General features: G+C 45.1%; 1 protein-coding gene across 6 annotated transcripts in view; it reads right to left on the bottom strand.

The window, feature by feature from the left end:
- The window catches only part of LOC131944511 (serine/threonine-protein phosphatase 4 regulatory subunit 4), a 57,534-nt gene that overhangs the window by 30,969 nt on the left and 9,239 nt on the right, over positions 1-17,326 (bottom strand). For 2 of the 6 annotated variants that reach the window (XM_059305183.1, XM_059305182.1), the window contains exons 1-2: positions 13,964-14,044; positions 8,370-9,438 (exon numbers count right to left, since the gene is read on the bottom strand). The exons of 2 other annotated variants lie outside the window; for them this stretch is intronic. In XM_059305183.1, coding sequence (XP_059161166.1) covers positions 8,370-9,163 — 794 coding nt within the window. In that variant the 5' untranslated portion in view covers positions 9,164-9,438; positions 13,964-14,044. Of the gene's footprint in view, positions 1-8,369; positions 9,439-13,963; positions 14,046-17,326 lie in introns of those variants that run through there. 2 more of the 6 variants (XM_059305181.1, XM_059305184.1) reach the window with 2 other exon arrangements.

The raw sequence follows: 17,326 nt of genomic DNA, 5'->3' as shown, positions 1-17,326 counted from the left end.
GGCAAACGTATTGGGGCTTTCTACTGACTTCAGGGCAAATACATTGGGGCTTTCTACTGACTTCAGGGCAAATACATTGGGGCTTTCTACTGACTTCAGGGCAAACACATTGGGGCTTTCTACTGATTCTACGTGTTGCAAGGACTAGATCCATGTGCTACATAACACTCGGCCTACGTGTTAGAATGGCCCACGTCTAAACTTTGTCTATCCCACCGTAAGCTCTACCAGCAGGTCTGTTTACATTCGTGTCTGCATCAACACGTGGGTAGTACAGCCCTCGTGTCATGTTTTCATATCGATAAGTGCTGTCTGGCTTGAACGGTCACATTATTGATCGGACCGCACTAGCAGTTGATAGAACATTCAGAAAGCCGGTCAGTTGATAGAACATTCAGAAAGGCGGTCAGTTGATAGAACATTCAGAAAGCCGGTCAGTTGTTAGAACATTCAGAAAGCCGGTCAGTTGTTAGAACATTCAGAAAGCCGGTCAGTTGTTAGAACATTCAGAAAGCCGGTCAGTTGATAGAACATTCAGAAAGCCGGTCAGTTGATAGAACATTCAGAAAGCCGGTCAGTTGATAGAACATTCAGAAAGCCGGTCAGTTGTTAGAACATTCAGAAAGCCGGTCAGTTGTTAGAACATTCAGAAAGCCGGTCAGTTGATAGAACATTCAGAAAGCCGGTCAGTTGATGGAACCATTCAGAAAGCCGGTCAGTTGATATGAAACCTAGCGTTGATGGAAAAGCTAATGATAATTAAGTTAGGTAAATGTGTGCAGTCATGCAACACACCACCAGGTCCCACAAGAGCAGCAACAACCCAGGGCTGTCCATGCGTCCTTCAAAGTTGGGGGAGACATTATCTCGATCAAAGGGAGATTTCAATTACTTTTTTTTTAAGTTGGAGGATATATCTTGATCATAGGGAGATCTTAATTACCTTGTATATGTTGGAGGAGACTTTAACCTAATCTAAATGGAGATTTCAATAAACTGATGGCTTGATTACATGACGAATGTGATAGAGAGGCCCTAATGTGGGGCCAGCGACAAAAGGCCATCAATTAAAACACGATACCCGCATCTTGAAGGCTCATCAAGTTCCCGATTTACACCACACGCTGCATGTTAGGTTAACTATAGCGTTGTTCATGTTGGCTGAGGTGGGTTAGCTCCCTGCTTACTGTATGTTAACTACAACCTTGTTCATGTTGACTGTGGTGGGTTAGCTCCCTGCTTACTGTATGTTAGGTTAACTACAACGTTGTTCATGTTGGTTGAGGTGGGTTAGCTCCCTGCTTACTGTATGTTAGGTTAACTATAGCGTTGTTCATGTTGGCTGTGGTGGGTTAGCTCCCCGCTTACTGCATATTAGGTTAACTACAACGTTGTTCATGTTGGCTGTGGTGGGTTAGCTCCCTGCTTACTGTATGTTAGGTTAACTATAGCGTTGTTCATGTTGGCTGTGGTGGGTTAGCTCCCTGCTTACTGTATGTTAACTACAACGTTGTTCATGTTGGCTGTGGTGGGTTAGCTCCCTGCTTACTGTATGTTAGGTTAACTTTAGCGTTGTTCATGTTGGTTGAGGTGGGTTAGCTCCCTGCTTACTGTATGTTAGGTTAACTATAGCGTTGTTCATGTTGGCTGTGGTGGGTTAGCTCCCCGCTTACTGTATGTTAACTACAGCGTTGTTCATGTTGGCTGAGGTGGGTTAGCTCCCTGCTTACTGTATGTTAGGTTAACAACAACGTTGTTCATGTTGGCTGTGGTGGGTTAGCTCACCGCTTACTGCATATTAGGTTAACTACAACGTTGTTCATGTTGGCTGAGATGGGTTAGCTCCCCGCTTACTGCATATTAGGTTAACTACAACGTTGTTCATGTTGACTGTGGTGGGTTAGCTCCCTGCTTACTGTATGTTAGGTTAACTTTAGCGTTGTTCATGTTGGCTGTGGTGGGTTAGCTCCCCGCTTACTGTATGTTAACTACAGCGTTGTTCATGTTGGCTGAGGTGGGTTAGCTCCCTGCTTACTGTATGTTAGGTTAACTACAGCGTTGTTCATGTTGGCTGAGGTGGGTTAGCTCCCTGCTTACTGTATGTTAGGTTAACTACAGCGTTGTTCATGTTGGCTGTAGTGGGTTAGCTCCCCGCTTACTGTATGTTAGGTTAACTACAGCGTTGTTCATGTTGGCTGTGGTGGGTTAGCTCCCTGCTTACTGTATGTTAGGTTAACTACAGCGTTGTTCATGTTGGCTGTGGTGGGTTAGCTCCCCGCTTACTGCATATTAGGTTAACTATAGCGTTGTTCATGTTGGCTGTGGTGGGTTAGCTCCCCGCTTACTGCATATTAGGTTAACTACAACGTTGTTCATGTTGACTGAGGTGGGTTAGCTCCCTGCTTACTGCATATTAAAGGCAGATAATTTAGTTTTTAAATTATTTGCAAATAAGGGGAGGTAGTTCTGCTTGATCTTTTATTGTCGTTTGTAATTTGTCGTCACGGACGGCTGCTTTCACGGGGGGGGGGGGGGGGGGGGGTGAGTGGAAAGTGAGGATGTGGATAACCGTCCTTAACTAACTACTGGTAGTGTTTTAATGCAAAATATTCTCAGCCGCAGCATTGGTAGTGTCGAATTCACAAATTATGAATTACTGTAAAATAGGAAATAAAACAATTAAATAGCGGCGTATGCTACGTCGCTGGTCAGCTCGTATATTTATACAAGTTATCGAGTCCCACACAATGGTCTAGCAGTTATTATGTCCAGCACCATGATGTGACCCGTTATCGATCTCTAGCCAATAGACCACAGAGGAATCAATACATTAAGCACGAGTCATATCAATAGCTGCCAATCTTCAGCACTTGTCAAGGTTGTATACTTTGACCCCTGCACACTTACAAGGGTCAAAATATGCAAGCTCTACATAGCGCAGTTGTACGTAGTGTATTCAGAATGAAATGTACTTGCGAATACTGGAGAAAGAGGGGGGGGGGACAGAAAGTCTAATTTGGGGATGAGGGGAGGTAGTGTGCTACTCCTGCTCCTCCCAACTGTTCTTGTTCGCTGGAGCTTCATAAAACAATTTATTGGTGCAACTTTTATTCGGAGGTTTCTAACCTTCACGGTACCCTTCTTATGGATGTCACAAGCCCTAGCTAACACTAGGCCAATCCTTTAGATGTCACAAGCCCTAGCTAACACTAGGCCCATCCTTTAGATGTCACAAGCCCTAGCTAACACTAGGCCCATCCTTTAGATGTCACAAACCCTAGCTAACACTAGGCCCATCCTTTAGATGTCACAAGCCCTAGCTAACACTAGGCCCGTCCTTTAGATGTCACAAGCCCTAGCTAACACTAGGCCCGTCCTTTAGATGTCACACGCCCTAGCTAACACTAGGCCCGTCCTTTAGATGTCACAAGCCCTAGGCCCATCCTTTAGATGTCACAAACCCTAGCTAACACTAGGCCCATCCTTTAGATGTCACAAGCCCTAGCTAACACTAGGCCCGTCCTTTAGATGTCACAAGCCCTAGCTAACACTAGGCCCGTCCTTTAGATGTCACAAGCCCTAGGCCCATCCTTTAGATGTCACAAACCCTAGCTAACACTAGGCCCGTCCTTTAGATGTCACAAGCCCTAGCTAACACTAGGCCCATCCTTTAGATGTCACAAACCCTAGCTAACACTAGGCCCGTCCTTTAGATGTCACAAGCCCTAGCTAACACTAGGCCCGTCCTTTAGATGTCACAAGCCCTAGGCCCGTCCTTTAGATGTCACAAACACTAGGCCCGTCCTTTAGATGTCACAAGCCCTAGCTAACACTAGGCCCATCCTTTAGATGTCACAAGCCCTAGCTAACACTAGGCCCATCCTTTAGATGTCACAAACCCTAGCCCCATCCTTTAGATGTCACTGCCTCCATCTAACACGGGAGATGTCACTAATTGAGAAAACGTAATCCTCCTAAGCGCGCGTCAAATTGCATCTCTTTATTCCATGGCCTCGCCAAGAAAAAAAAATTACGCGCCAATTTGCATTTCTTGGCCTTGACCTAGATACTGACAAAATACCCCCCCCCCTGCACTTGAAAAAGAAAGCTACCCACGCACCCATTAACAGAAAAAGCTAAATTGAACACGAGGTTCGTTTAAAAATCACTTCCCCTACGTAACCCCACTTTCCATCACTAACACCCCTCCCGTTCACACCCCTCCAATTCCCACACCCCACTTCTTCCAGCCCTTTCTGAAGGTTGTAGATCTTAGAGTGAATTTCAAAACTGCTTTAAAGCGTTTCCGGTGTCACAGAAGTTTCAACCACCTTGAAGTAATTGTTTGTTTGTTTGCTTGTGTGTGTGTGTTTCCTAACCCAACATAGTCTGTTATTCACCTATCTAACATCAGTGTGTCTGTCCACGCCCTTCCTATGTTGCCCTGTCATTTACATCTCAAGTAGTTGTTCCGATAGACCATTCACGCAATGTTTCGTCTTGCTGGAAACAATGTGTTGGAAGTTTGTGTGATCCTACATAGTTCCTATGTTAAATACAGTCGTGTCTAGCGACGTCTTGCTAGGGACATATTTGGGCTTAATCTAACAGAACGACAAAAATAATGTAGAACCTCTCCAAAGTATTTTTAATGTGTACTTTTTTTATGCTATATTCACGTGTTATCAATTGTACCTACATAAACCGGCAACCGAAAACTAGCCCTATAACCACACATAGCACACCACACACAAAACATCACACCACACACATCACACCACACACATAACACCACGGCACCCCACACACATCCACAGCGCTTTTAAAGGCTGGAGAATGTTGACGTCACTCAACAGTAGGTCCCACGTCTAGAGTCACCAAGCGCTGATCAAAGAATGAATGAAGTGGCGGCGTCAAGCAAGATGTAAACAATCAGCACAACAAATCTTGTATCCTTACATTATCCTGGCCTAATCAGCGGCATATGGCTGCCAAAAATATCTCCCGGCCAACATACACGAAGACAAACATGGCTGACATTCGAGTTTGTCACTGTACTCACGCGAGGTGCACCTGTGCGCACGTGTATTGTGAGATGTCGGGACAAGCTACCTGTTCTTTCATCTTCTAACGGTACTGTGTCGTTTGAGACCAGTTCATTTACATTGTCTTTTGATCTAGTCAGGGTGGCATAACTTAACGGTTTTTCTTTTTAATTAACTTTTAAAAGTATAAAACGATTATGAATTCATGCCAACAAAACACTCCAATGGCTTCAAACCCAAAAACAGATGTTATATATAGATTAGTTATATATTACAAGGCTCATGCAAATACACACGCTGTTTTTGTCTCAGATCTACAAATAGCTGTACAAGAGGGGACGACCACTTGTCTGTGCACCTCAAGTATTATCTCCCCACAATGCTAGCCCCCCCCACCAGTGCGTGATGGGGCAGATAACCATTGTTATTTGAAGGAGGCTCCCGGAACTATTTTCTTCCTCACTTGCATTTATTTATTTTAGGAATCGGGTTTTTCTTTTCGCGTAACCCGGATGAGCCGATAATGAGAAAATACGCGCCACCACTCCCCACGCTTGTAACACTGGAACTAGAGGTTTAAGGGATGGTGTACAGCCACACTCCCCACCCCACGCTTGTAACACTGGAACTAGAGGTTTAAGGGGCTGGACAACAACACCCCCCACCCCAAGCTTGTAACACTGGAACTAGAGGTTAAAGTGGTGCTGTACAACAACATCCCACCCCACCCGTATATAGAGGTTAAAGGGATGGTGTACAACTACACCCCCACCCCACCCGTATAACACTGGAACTAGGTTAACGGGATGGTGTACAACTACACCCCCACCCCACCCGTATAACACTGGAACTAGAGGTTAAAGGGGTGCTGCACAACTACACCCCCACCCCACCCGAATAGCACTGGAACTAGAGGTTAAAGGGGGCTATACAACTACATCCCACCCCACCCGTATATAGAGGTTAAAGGGATGGTGTACAACTACACCCCCACCCCACGCTTGTAACACTGGAACTAGAGGTTAACGGGATGGTGTACAACTACACCCCACCCCACCCGTATAACACTGGAACTAGAGGTTAAAGGGGGGGGGGGCTGTACAACCACCAGCCGTCTTTTCGTTAGAAGCTTGGCAATATTTCTCCAACCACTTTACGCCCAGAACAAAACAAACCAAGAAACACTCAAATAAACACCGCTGTTTAAGCCGACTAACAACATAGGCTAAGGCAGATTGGAGAGTAAGTAACCTGGTGAAGACTAGCAGGAGACAGGTGAGATCAATATGAAGTTTTTATGGTAGGAACACATTTTTTTTTCAAATGGTAATAAAAACAGCGATGGAGACAAGCATATCAAAGACGAGGGCACAAATTATATGAACACCGTAATTGGTATTTTTTTTCAAATGGTAATAAAAACAGCGATGGAGACAAGCATATCAAATCGAGGGCACAGATTATAGGGACACCGTAATTGGTCCATGAAATCAATCTAGTCATCCACTTTCATTAGCCAGATGGGCCTCAACACGCTACAGACGTTTTCAGCGTTCGTAGGTTGGCGATATTTCCCTGGCGAACACAGTGTCCAGTGGTCACCAACATGGAGGAGACGCGAGTGAACTGTTGGGGATGAGGGTCAGGGAGTACACACGTTAAATTCAATAAGAAAATACACGCAGTAAAACACACAACTATTTAACCAGCAAACACAATGGTTTGATCTGAACTGAAACGCTAGTATTTAGGCAGAGAGAAAAAATCGTGCATCTGTTTTAAGCGAACTATCAAGGAAAATTAATTAACTTATGTACTCTGCGTAGCTTTAAGAATCATTAACATTACTTTTAAATCTGTCTTTGTCCCAAAAAAGTCTTATACCTGATTGTTCATCTTTAATGTTCAAATATTCACAACAGTTTTAAAATTTTGTTTTTCTAAACATGTCTATATGAATTAGCCACTTAATGAACTGACTTGAGAAATAATTTAAGAGCTTTTGCCACGAACTTTCTTTACCTGGATACCTTGGTAAATATAGAACAAAATGGTATATACATTACGAATAAAAGGAAAATGGAGTTTGGCTCTTAATATTTAGATAGATATTATATATATATTTATTATGATATCTATCTTTCTGCTGCCTGTATATTATATACACATGTATTTTTCCAAGTTAATTTTTGTTTCTTTTTCTCACCAAATTCTATATTTTACTTGTAATCAACACCAGTTATTTCGAAAAAAAAACTACCACTATATAAATTATTAACATTACAAGGCCCAAGGTTGAGTGAATTAAACAATTGAATAACTTTCGCTATAAAACGTGTGACCTTTAAATGAGATAAAACTTTAGATTGGTCGCAATGGTTCTCAAGTTATATTCTACGGTAGGAAAACGTTATTTCTATAAACAATGCAAGGTCTGCCCGCTCAAAAAAAAAGTTGTTTAAGTCAACCTGGGCATGAGACATCAAGCTACCCAGCAGGGAAGTGGTGCTAGCCATTGTTTACACAGTACCCTGCCCACCCCTTCCGGTGTAAACATTCCCTAATTTGCCTGCTCTCGTTGGTGGATGGCGCTGTTATAGGCCAGGTGGTTAAACACATTAGACCACCTTTATTTCGGTCTGTTTTTACCACCTTTACTTCGGTCTGTATTTTTACCACCTTTATTTCAGTCTGTTTTTTACCGCCTTTATTTCGGTCTGTTTTTACCACCTTTACTTCGGTCTGTATTTTTACCACCTTTATTTCAGTCTGTTTTTTACCACCTTTATTTCAGTCTGTATTTTACCACCTTTATTTCAGTCTGTTTTTACCACCTTTATTTCAGTCTGTATTTTTACCACCTTTATTTCAGTCTGTATTTTTACCACCTTTATTTCAGTCTGTATTTTTACCACCTTTATTTCGGTCTGTATTTTACCACCTTTATTTCCGTCTGTATTTTTACCACATTTTCTTCTCTCGACTCTGTAGCAATGAGGACATGTACTTTGGGATACTATGATTCACTGGTCAAAACTACTATACCTTTATTTTCCCTCTAAACATAGACCACCTCCTTACACATCTCACTTTCACCACAAAAATCCCACCTTCAGTCATTTCCCCTTCAACAAATCCCACCTTCAGTCATTTCCCCTTCAACAAATCCCATCTTCAGTCATTTCCCCTTCAACAAATCCCATCTTCAGTCATTTCCCCTTCAACAAATCCCACCTTCAGTCACTCCCCCTTTAAAAGATCCCATTGTTTAGTCCCCGCGAGATGCGACCAGCAAGAAGCACAACCCAAAGAAAAAGCACTTACCCATAATAATGTTCAGGGTACAAGGGGACGTAACGCCACGAGGCGTCCATGTCCTCGCTCAGCAGCCTGTCCACGTCATCATCAAAGGTGGAGTACTCCTCCAGGTTTAAACTGTCACGGTACCGGTGACCTCCCCTGCTCGTGTCCTTGGGGTGGTCACCGTCAGGGTCGGGGTAGTCTTTCTCTTGGCCGCTATAACAATAGTTGGCCAGCTGCCGAATGTCGTGTAATATACTGACCGGTGACCCGTGCCGCAGATACACATGGTTACTGCCCTTATCGTTGCCAGAGTTCCCTTTCCCTTGCTGAGTCACGTGATTGCCAGAAAAGTCGTCGAGAACTTCGGGAAGAAAACTGGACCCGTCGCTTCCTTCGTGGTAATGCTGAGGGTGAAAGTCGTACTGTTCAAAGTGGTGCCGGTGGTCGTGTTGGAATTCCGCTTGACCGTTGCTCCTGTTGTTTCCCTCCTTGTCCGGCTTCAGCTGGTTGTAGATCATTATATCGTCCTCATTATCATTAGCACGCATAAAGTAATCAAACGCCTCCTGGGAAAACTTGCTGTTGTCGATAAAGTCGTCGTCGTCCCCTCCTGTAAGACGATCTATCTCTTCTTCCATCCTTTTATTCTCGTCGTTAGCGCCATCGTCCAGCGGGTCGATGCTGTCGATGAATATTTTCCCGTTTTTGACAATGACCGCCTGTAGGGACATGTGGTTGTCCCTGTCCACGGGCTCCAGCGGCTCTAGGACCCCGCCTCTCATCGTTAGGGGTGGAGGGATGATTCGCTCACCCATGGGAGTTGGCCATGGGGCGTGCCCCAGGGGAGGGTAGAAATTGTGATCAAATCAATCAGTCACGCCTTTGTTGCTCGAGTGTCCGGTGTTGAAATTAATGACCAAAAGCGTGACCTCTCTCGCCGACCAGAGCTGGGGTGAAGTGGGGAATTAAGCGCGGCGAGTCAATGAGAACAGGGCACTCGTAAGTCTCGGTTGATAGAAATGGAACCTTTGTCACAATGGCTTTAGTTAAAAATTGTAAGCTGAGAATTATTAGTTCCAAGCAACACTAACTGCAAGAAGGACCAAAAAACATTGAGAGCTTAGACCCAGCACAGTACCATGGATTCATTAGAATGACATACACTAAGCATTTGTATAGAAGGTTAGAAAGTCAACCAGACATCACAATTAACCTAACAAAGGAAGAATATATCAAAGGGATATCACTGACTAGGGAAAGCCCAACTGACATCACAATAAACCACAGAGAGCCCAAATGATATCACAATAAACCACAGAGAGCCCAAATGATATCACAATTAACCACAGAAAGCCCAACTGATATCACAATTAACCACAGAAAGCCCAACTGACATCACAATTAACCACAGAAAGCCCAACTGATATCACAATTAACCACAGAAAGCCCAACTGATATCACAATTAACCACAGAAAGCCCAACTAACATCACAATTAACCAATCAAAGCCAGAATGTCAAACTTGAAACTTTTAGTTTACAAATGTGTGGAAAGGATCGCTAAGTTGTTAAAAGGTCCTTTCAGACAGGTGATCCTGCATCAACCTGTCACGCTACAGATAGGTGTCACGCTACAGATAGGTGTCACGCTAGAGATAGGTGTCACGCTAGAGATAGGTGTCACGCTACAGATAGGTGTCACGCTACAGATAGGTGTCACGCTACAGATAGGTGTCACGCTAGAGATAGGTGTCACGCTAGAGATAGGTGTCACGCTACAGATAGGTGTCACGCTACAGATAGGTGTCACGCTACAGATAGGTGTCACGCCAGAGATAGGTGTCACGCCAGAGATAGGTGTCACGCCAGAGATAGGTGTCACGCCAGAGATAGGTGTCACGCCAGAGATAGGTGTCACGCCAGAGATAGGTGTCACGCCAGAGATAGGTGTCACGCCAGAGATAGGTGTCACGCCAGAGATAGGTGTCACGCCAGAGATAGGTGTCACGCCAGAGATAGGTGTCACGCCAGAGATAGGTGTCACGCCAGAGATAGGTGTCACGCCAGAGATAGGTGTCACGCCAGAGATAGGTGTCACGCCAGAGATAGGTGTCACGCCAGAGATAGGTGTCACGCCAGAGATAGGTGTCACGCCAGAGATAGGTGTCACGCCAGAGATAGGTGTCACGCCAGAGATAGGTGTCACGCCAGAGATAGGTGTCACGCCAGAGATAGGTGTCACGCCAGAGATAGGTGTCACGCCAGAGATAGGTGTCACGCCAGAGATAGGTGTCACGCCAGAGATAGGTGTCACGCCAGAGATAGGTGTCACGCCAGAGATAGGTGTCACGCCAGAGATAGGTGTCACGCCAGAGATAGGTGTCACGCCAGAGATAGGTGTCACGCCAGAGATAGGTGTCACGCCAGAGATAGGTGTCACGCCAGAGATAGGTGTCACGCCAGAGATAGGTGTCACGCCAGAGATAGGTGTCACGCCAGAGATAGGTGTCACGCCAGAGATAGGTGTCACGCCAGAGATAGGTGTCACGCTAGAGATAGGTGTCACGCTAGAGATAGGTGTCACGCTAGAGATAGGGGTCACGCTACAGATAGGGGTCACGCTACAGATAGGGGTCACGCTACAGATAGGGGTCACGCTACAGATAGGGGTCACGCTACAGATAGGGGTCACGTTAAAGCCAACAGTCACGTCCATGTCAAGGATGTCAACCAGCGTATCACGTATCACACATGTATGCCGTATGTAGCTGCCGTTCACATACTGATGGGTGACGTCCATCCACCTTGTGACGTCCATCCACCTTGTGACGTCCATCCACCGTGTGATGTCCATCCACCGTGTGACATCAATCCACCTTGTGACGTCCATCCTCCTTGTGACGTCCATCCACCGTGTGACGTCCATCCACCTTGTGACGTCCATCCACCGTGTGACGTCCATCCACCGTGTGACGTCCATCCACCTTATGACGTCCATCCACCTTATGACGTCCATCCACCCTGTGACGTCCACCCACCTTGTGACGTCCATCCACCGTGTGACGTCCATCCACCTTGTGACGTCCATCTACCCTGTGACGTCCATCTACCTTGTGACGTCAAACCACCTTGTGACGTCCATCCACCTTGTGACGTCCATCCACCCTGTGACGTCCACCCACCCTGTGACGTCCATCCACCGTGTGACGTCCATCCACCGTGCGACGTCCATCCACCTTGTGACGTCCATCTACCCTGTGACGTCCATCTACCTTGTGACGTCAAACCACCTTGTGACGTCCATCCACCTTGTGACGTCCATCCACCCTGTGACGTCCATCCACCTTGTGACGTCCATCCACCTTGTGACGTCCATCCACCTTGTGACGTCCATCCACCTTGTGACGTCCATTCACCTTGAGAGACGTCCATCTATCTTGTGACGTCCATCCACGTGCGACGTCACACTTGTGAAGGCTCCAACAATCCACAGTCGAGGTTTGCACCCCATAAACTGATGTCTGCGTTCTGTTTCCTGCCAGTAGCTGAATCATTAATGCCGCCATTACGTCCATGTACAACACGGGATCGATAGATAACAAACAGATCAAACATCATCAACAGGGCTATAAATAATAACAGATCTCCGAGTAGAACCACAACAAGCGTGTTCCAGCATCCAGACAGCTCTCATAGGCTCCCCAGTGACTGACATTGGCAACTCCATGTAGAACCATTAGGCACTAAACCAAGTCCCAGCAGCTAGTCAGCTCTCCCCAGTCAGTGGGCTACATAATAAGTGGACTCCGAGTAGAACAACAGAACTACGCCTAGGCAGCCAGACTGACTCCCCAGCGACTGCCAGTGGGCCATACATTCTTGTTACTGCTAATTTTCTGGCCTCGTTTGACAATAAAATGTGCACCGTACGGCAATAACCGTAAGACACAAGACAGAAAACGTTAAGGATGTCAACTGTTTGACTTCACCATAACGGCTTACACAACCCTGGACGACGTTTTCATTAGTTTCCCATTTCTCCACACCAAATAGAGGGATTCACTGTTCTCAAACTTCAGTAATTGTATTCACATTCCCTAAGGAGCAAATGCTTTTTTCACTAGAAGCATAATATATGGCGCAAGGATCCCAAGCGCTGATATGTATCTAAAATAAAGAATCAATGGGGTCTATAGTCAATGGACAATGATGATGTATTGTGATATGCCGTGGAGGAAAGATTTCTCATTAAATATTCATATTAAGGCTCAACTTGTACGTCAGATGGGTGGGTAGTGCTAACATTAAATACAGTTGTTCTTCTCTTACACGGCGGTCGCTGCTATCAACATGAGCTGGTGCTCACATTCAGGTTAATATTCTTAAGCTCCGTCTGACTGGGGCTAGCTGTGAGGTTAGCGTCAATAAATCAAGTGTGGCCCTGGTCAGTCGACCTTTTATCACACCAGTGTCCATCTGAGCAGGCCTTGACAGTCCCTGGTGAGTTATCCAGGTCAACGTGAGCCCTAAAGTCATCTATTGATTTTTGGACAGCCACATATTTTAGGTGGACAGGTCGCGAGGTTTGAAGTAGTTATAGGGTCAAACTATTGCAGCTATATTTGACTGTGGGATAAATATGCGTGACGTAGATGGTCAGCTGTTGTGTCAGAACTGGTCAGCGGTTGTGTCAGAACTGGTCAGCGGTTGTGTCAGAACTGGTCAGCGGTTGTGTCAGAACTGGTCAGCGGTTGTGTCAGAACTGGTCAGCGGTTGTGTCAGAACTGGTCAGGAATTGTATGAGAACTGGTCAGCGGTTGTGTCAGAACTGGTCAGCGGTTGTGTCAGAACTGGTCAGCGGTTGTGTCAGAACTGGTCAGGAATTGTATGAGAACTGGTCAGCGGTTGTGTCAGAACTGGTCATCAGTTGTGTGAGGCGGGTGGAAGTGAGAGAATGTGTGAGCACACAGATCGATAGACCGGCAGTGACCACATGAGCAGCACAAGTGGCCGGGTCACCATCTGTCTCTGGCACCCAGCACAGGGGAGCAGCTGGTGGTGGCACACTGGGGAGGGGGAGGTGGGAGAGGAGGGGACATGGGCAGATAAGGAGGGAGTGGAGGGGTCGGGTGGGAGTGGACTAAGAGAGAGAGGAAAGATAGTGGGGTTGGGAGAAGGGTGGGTGAGGAGGAGAGTGGGGTGGGGTGGGAGAGGACTACGAGGAAAGCTGGTGGGAGGGAGAAGGTTATGAGAGGAAGAGGAGATAGCGAGAAGAGCTGGATGTGAGAGAACATGTAGAGGAGGGGGGGTGAAAAAGTAGGGAGCATCAGAGTGAAAAATAGAAATAACAGTGTTCCCACTAACCAAGAGGATCTTGCAGCTGATGAACAATACAAACAAAATTAACTCCTTAAGTGTGTGCATGTACAATATGACAACTAAGTGCGAGTGTTTTGTGTTTGCTCAGTGTTCCAACAACTTAAAGACGAGCTTACAACTTCATCTATTTATTGATTATTGTACTTTACTCAACTATCACGAAACTAACCAAATCACAAACATGTTGGGCTACAAGATACAATAAAACGTTTGAACATTTAAAACATATTGAACTACTAGAGAACTGGCACAAGTTCGTCTAAAAAGTCTACCATGATAACTGGAATCGTAACAATAAAAACAGATCTATAATCTATAGTACTATACGAGCTATAAAAATAATATAGTCAAATGTACAGACTAGCCAATGAAACACACCTATACTTTTCAAAACACCCGACTTAAGCCTTACGTGTGGAACTCCCCAATACAAGAAACACTGTCAACAAGTGAGTGTGTTCACGCGCGACACGGGGTAACACACTCACGACACGGGGTTACACACTCACGACACACAGATCAAAGTAAAAGAATCCGTTTGAAATATTTCACTCTGTAAACGGTGGTATATCCACGCTGTGTTGACGCTGGCCCAAACAACTGGTACACACGTCGAGTGAGCGAGTACGCCAGTGGAGGCTGCTGAATGGGGGAGAGAAATGCAGCCCAGCCTTCGTCTGGTATGGCAGCCTGGCCGAGATCGATTACTTTCATGCCGGCGATTACATTTTCCGTTTGTTTATATTTTCTACAGCAGACGAGAGAGGGGTGGGGAGGTAGTTTTCATTCACAAGTGGTTTAGTTATGCGACCAGCCAGCACAATATGGGATTTAACTCTTAAGTCTATTACATGTTTAGAGTTAGACCCTTTCTAGTTGATTAGACTTGAAGTATCTAATCGATACACATTTTTCATATATCACAGTTTTGGGTTTTAACGTGTGAACGCATACAAGGTAAATTATTAAACCTTTTAAAACAATTTTTTTTAATATTTGTATTTTTCACCGCCTAAGAATTGTAATCGGTCATATAAATTATTCGATCCTGTGAGACGGTGAGTGATATCGATACTTGAATGGGTAAGAAGTCGCTGACGACTGCCAGCAGACATAGCGCCGTATTTCCCACGCTACTTGACACTAAGAAATAGATCGGCCATTGTTGTGTTGTGTACAGCGGCACCCCTGCTCCAGGGTCAGCTCCACGCCGTGACTCTGTAACCGGACATCACCCTGCTTGAGTAACGGCTTGACTCACTCGGGCAGGGATGTCGCAATCCTGACGGTTGGCCAAAATCGATGGCGAATAACGAAATAAAAAGTTTAATCACCGTAAAAAAATTTGGGCCAGAGAAAGATCTGCGTAGTAAGGGGAAACATGCGGGTCTTCTGAAAGATGTAATCGTTTACTCCCACAACATTCCAACATTACACATTCGCACTAATTTAATAGGAATAAATACGATCGTCAGGCTTTATGTTAGACAAGGACACTTTTAAAGTGAACACACTAGCTTTTTAACAGCTGATGTGGAGTCAAAACTAGGACTAAAGATGTTTAAATCAGACATGTTTCTCCGGGGGAGGGAATACTGGTTAAAGTAGATAAAAATAATTCGGTGTGCGCTGATAACGCTGCATTAGTTGTGTGGGTGTGTTTTGTTTACATAAATGTATTCAAATTGCGATCACATTTTGTCAGTGTATTTTCATCATTAGTAAGCACCCCACTATCCACCAGACAAAAATGTTACACCCCTCTATCCACCAGACAAAAAATGGTACACCCCTCTATCCACCAGACAAAAATGTTACACCCCTCTATCCACCAGACAAAAATGTTACACCCCACTATCCACCAGACAAAAATGTTACACCCCACTATCCACCAGACAAAAATGACGTGATCCTGTTGTTACACCCCACTATCCACCAGACAAAAATGACGTGATCTTGTGGTTACACCCCTCTATTCATAGACAAAAATGACGTGATCTTGTTGTTACACCACACTATCCACCAGACAAAAATGACGTGATCCTGTTGTTACACCCCTCTATCCACCAGACAAAAATGACGTGATCCTGTTGTTACACCCCACTATCCACCAGACAAAAATGACGTGATCTTGTTGTTACACCCCACTATCCACCATACAAAAATGACGTGATCCTGTTGTTACACCCCACTATCCACCAGACAAAAATGACGTGATCCTGTTGTTACACCCCACTATCCACCAGACAAAAATGACGTGATCCTGTTGTTACACCCCACTATCCACCAGTCAAAAATGACGTGATCCTGTTGTTACACCCCTCTATCCACCAGACAAAAATGACGTGATCCTGTTGTTACACCCCACTATCCACCAGACAAAAATGACGTGATCCTGTTGTTACACCCCACTATCCACCAGACAAAAATGACGTGATCCTGTTGTTACACCCCACTATCCACCAGACAAAAATGACGTGATCCTGTTGTTACACCCCACTATCCACCAGACAAAAATGACGTGATCCTGTTGTTACACCCCACTATCCACCAGACAAAAATGACGTGATCCTGTTGTTACACCCCACTATCCACCAGACAAAAATGACGTGATCCTGTTGTTACACCCCACTATCCACCAGACAAAAATGAAGTGATCCTGTTGTTACACCCCACTATCCACCAGACAAAAATGACGTGACGCCTGCCACAGATACCTGCCACGATAACCTGCAGACGACTAGCACGACACGTGCGCCAACATGGACACAAGAGCATGTCTGCGCAGATAGTCGGCTCGTGCCAGCCACGTCTGTTAACATTCCTCCCTACATCATCCGCGTCTTTTACCAGAACTTTCTAATTCGTCTACAAGTGTACCACTTATTCAGTGTAATTCTCAAGGTACGCGCATCAATGAATTATACACTATCGACAAATTCAAAACACATTGTCACTAGAGTTGCGCCGTAGTTGCCTATATTAACGACAGTCAAATGTGCAGGTTTTGTGAATTAACCATTATCTTTACCATTATCAAGGGCACCGCGGATTACATCAAATAGAATATTTTTATGCTGATTGTTTTTAACTTGAAAAAATGTCGTGTGGGGCATAGCGGATCACATCAAATTATACCAGATAGAATACGTGTATGCTAGTTTTTCCAACTGGAAAACGGTCGTGTGGGACATAGCGGATCACATCAAATTATAACAGATAGAATACGTGTATGCTAGTTTTTCCAACTGGAAAACGGTCGTGTGGGACATAGCGGATCACATCAAATTATACCAGATAGAATACGTGTATGCTAGTTACTGGAAGACGGTCGTGTGGAGGGCTGACGACTCTTGGATCTAGTAACATGTGACTCGTGACTGGGGTTTTATGTGCCGGCTGTGTGCGTGTGTAGGCAACAATCAGAAGAGACGCCCAAAATAAAGAGCGAATTTAAATCAATGTTGATTCACTTTTTATGGCACCGTACGACGACTGGTTTTTATGGCGCCGTGCGTGTCTAGAATAAACAGCGATCAAACTCAAGTGCTGCTTCTAACCCTGCGTAACTCGGGTCGTAAAGGTAAGGGTTTTTATTGG

This window comes from Physella acuta, unplaced genomic scaffold, assembly GCF_028476545.2.
Source record: "Physella acuta isolate Inbredline_101_S28 unplaced genomic scaffold, ASM2847654v3 ptg000494l, whole genome shotgun sequence".
NCBI classification, from domain to species: Eukaryota; Metazoa; Mollusca; class Gastropoda; family Physidae; genus Physella; species Physella acuta.
Note: the sequence above shows the minus strand (reverse complement) of the source record. Positions and strands in the feature narration are given on the sequence as shown.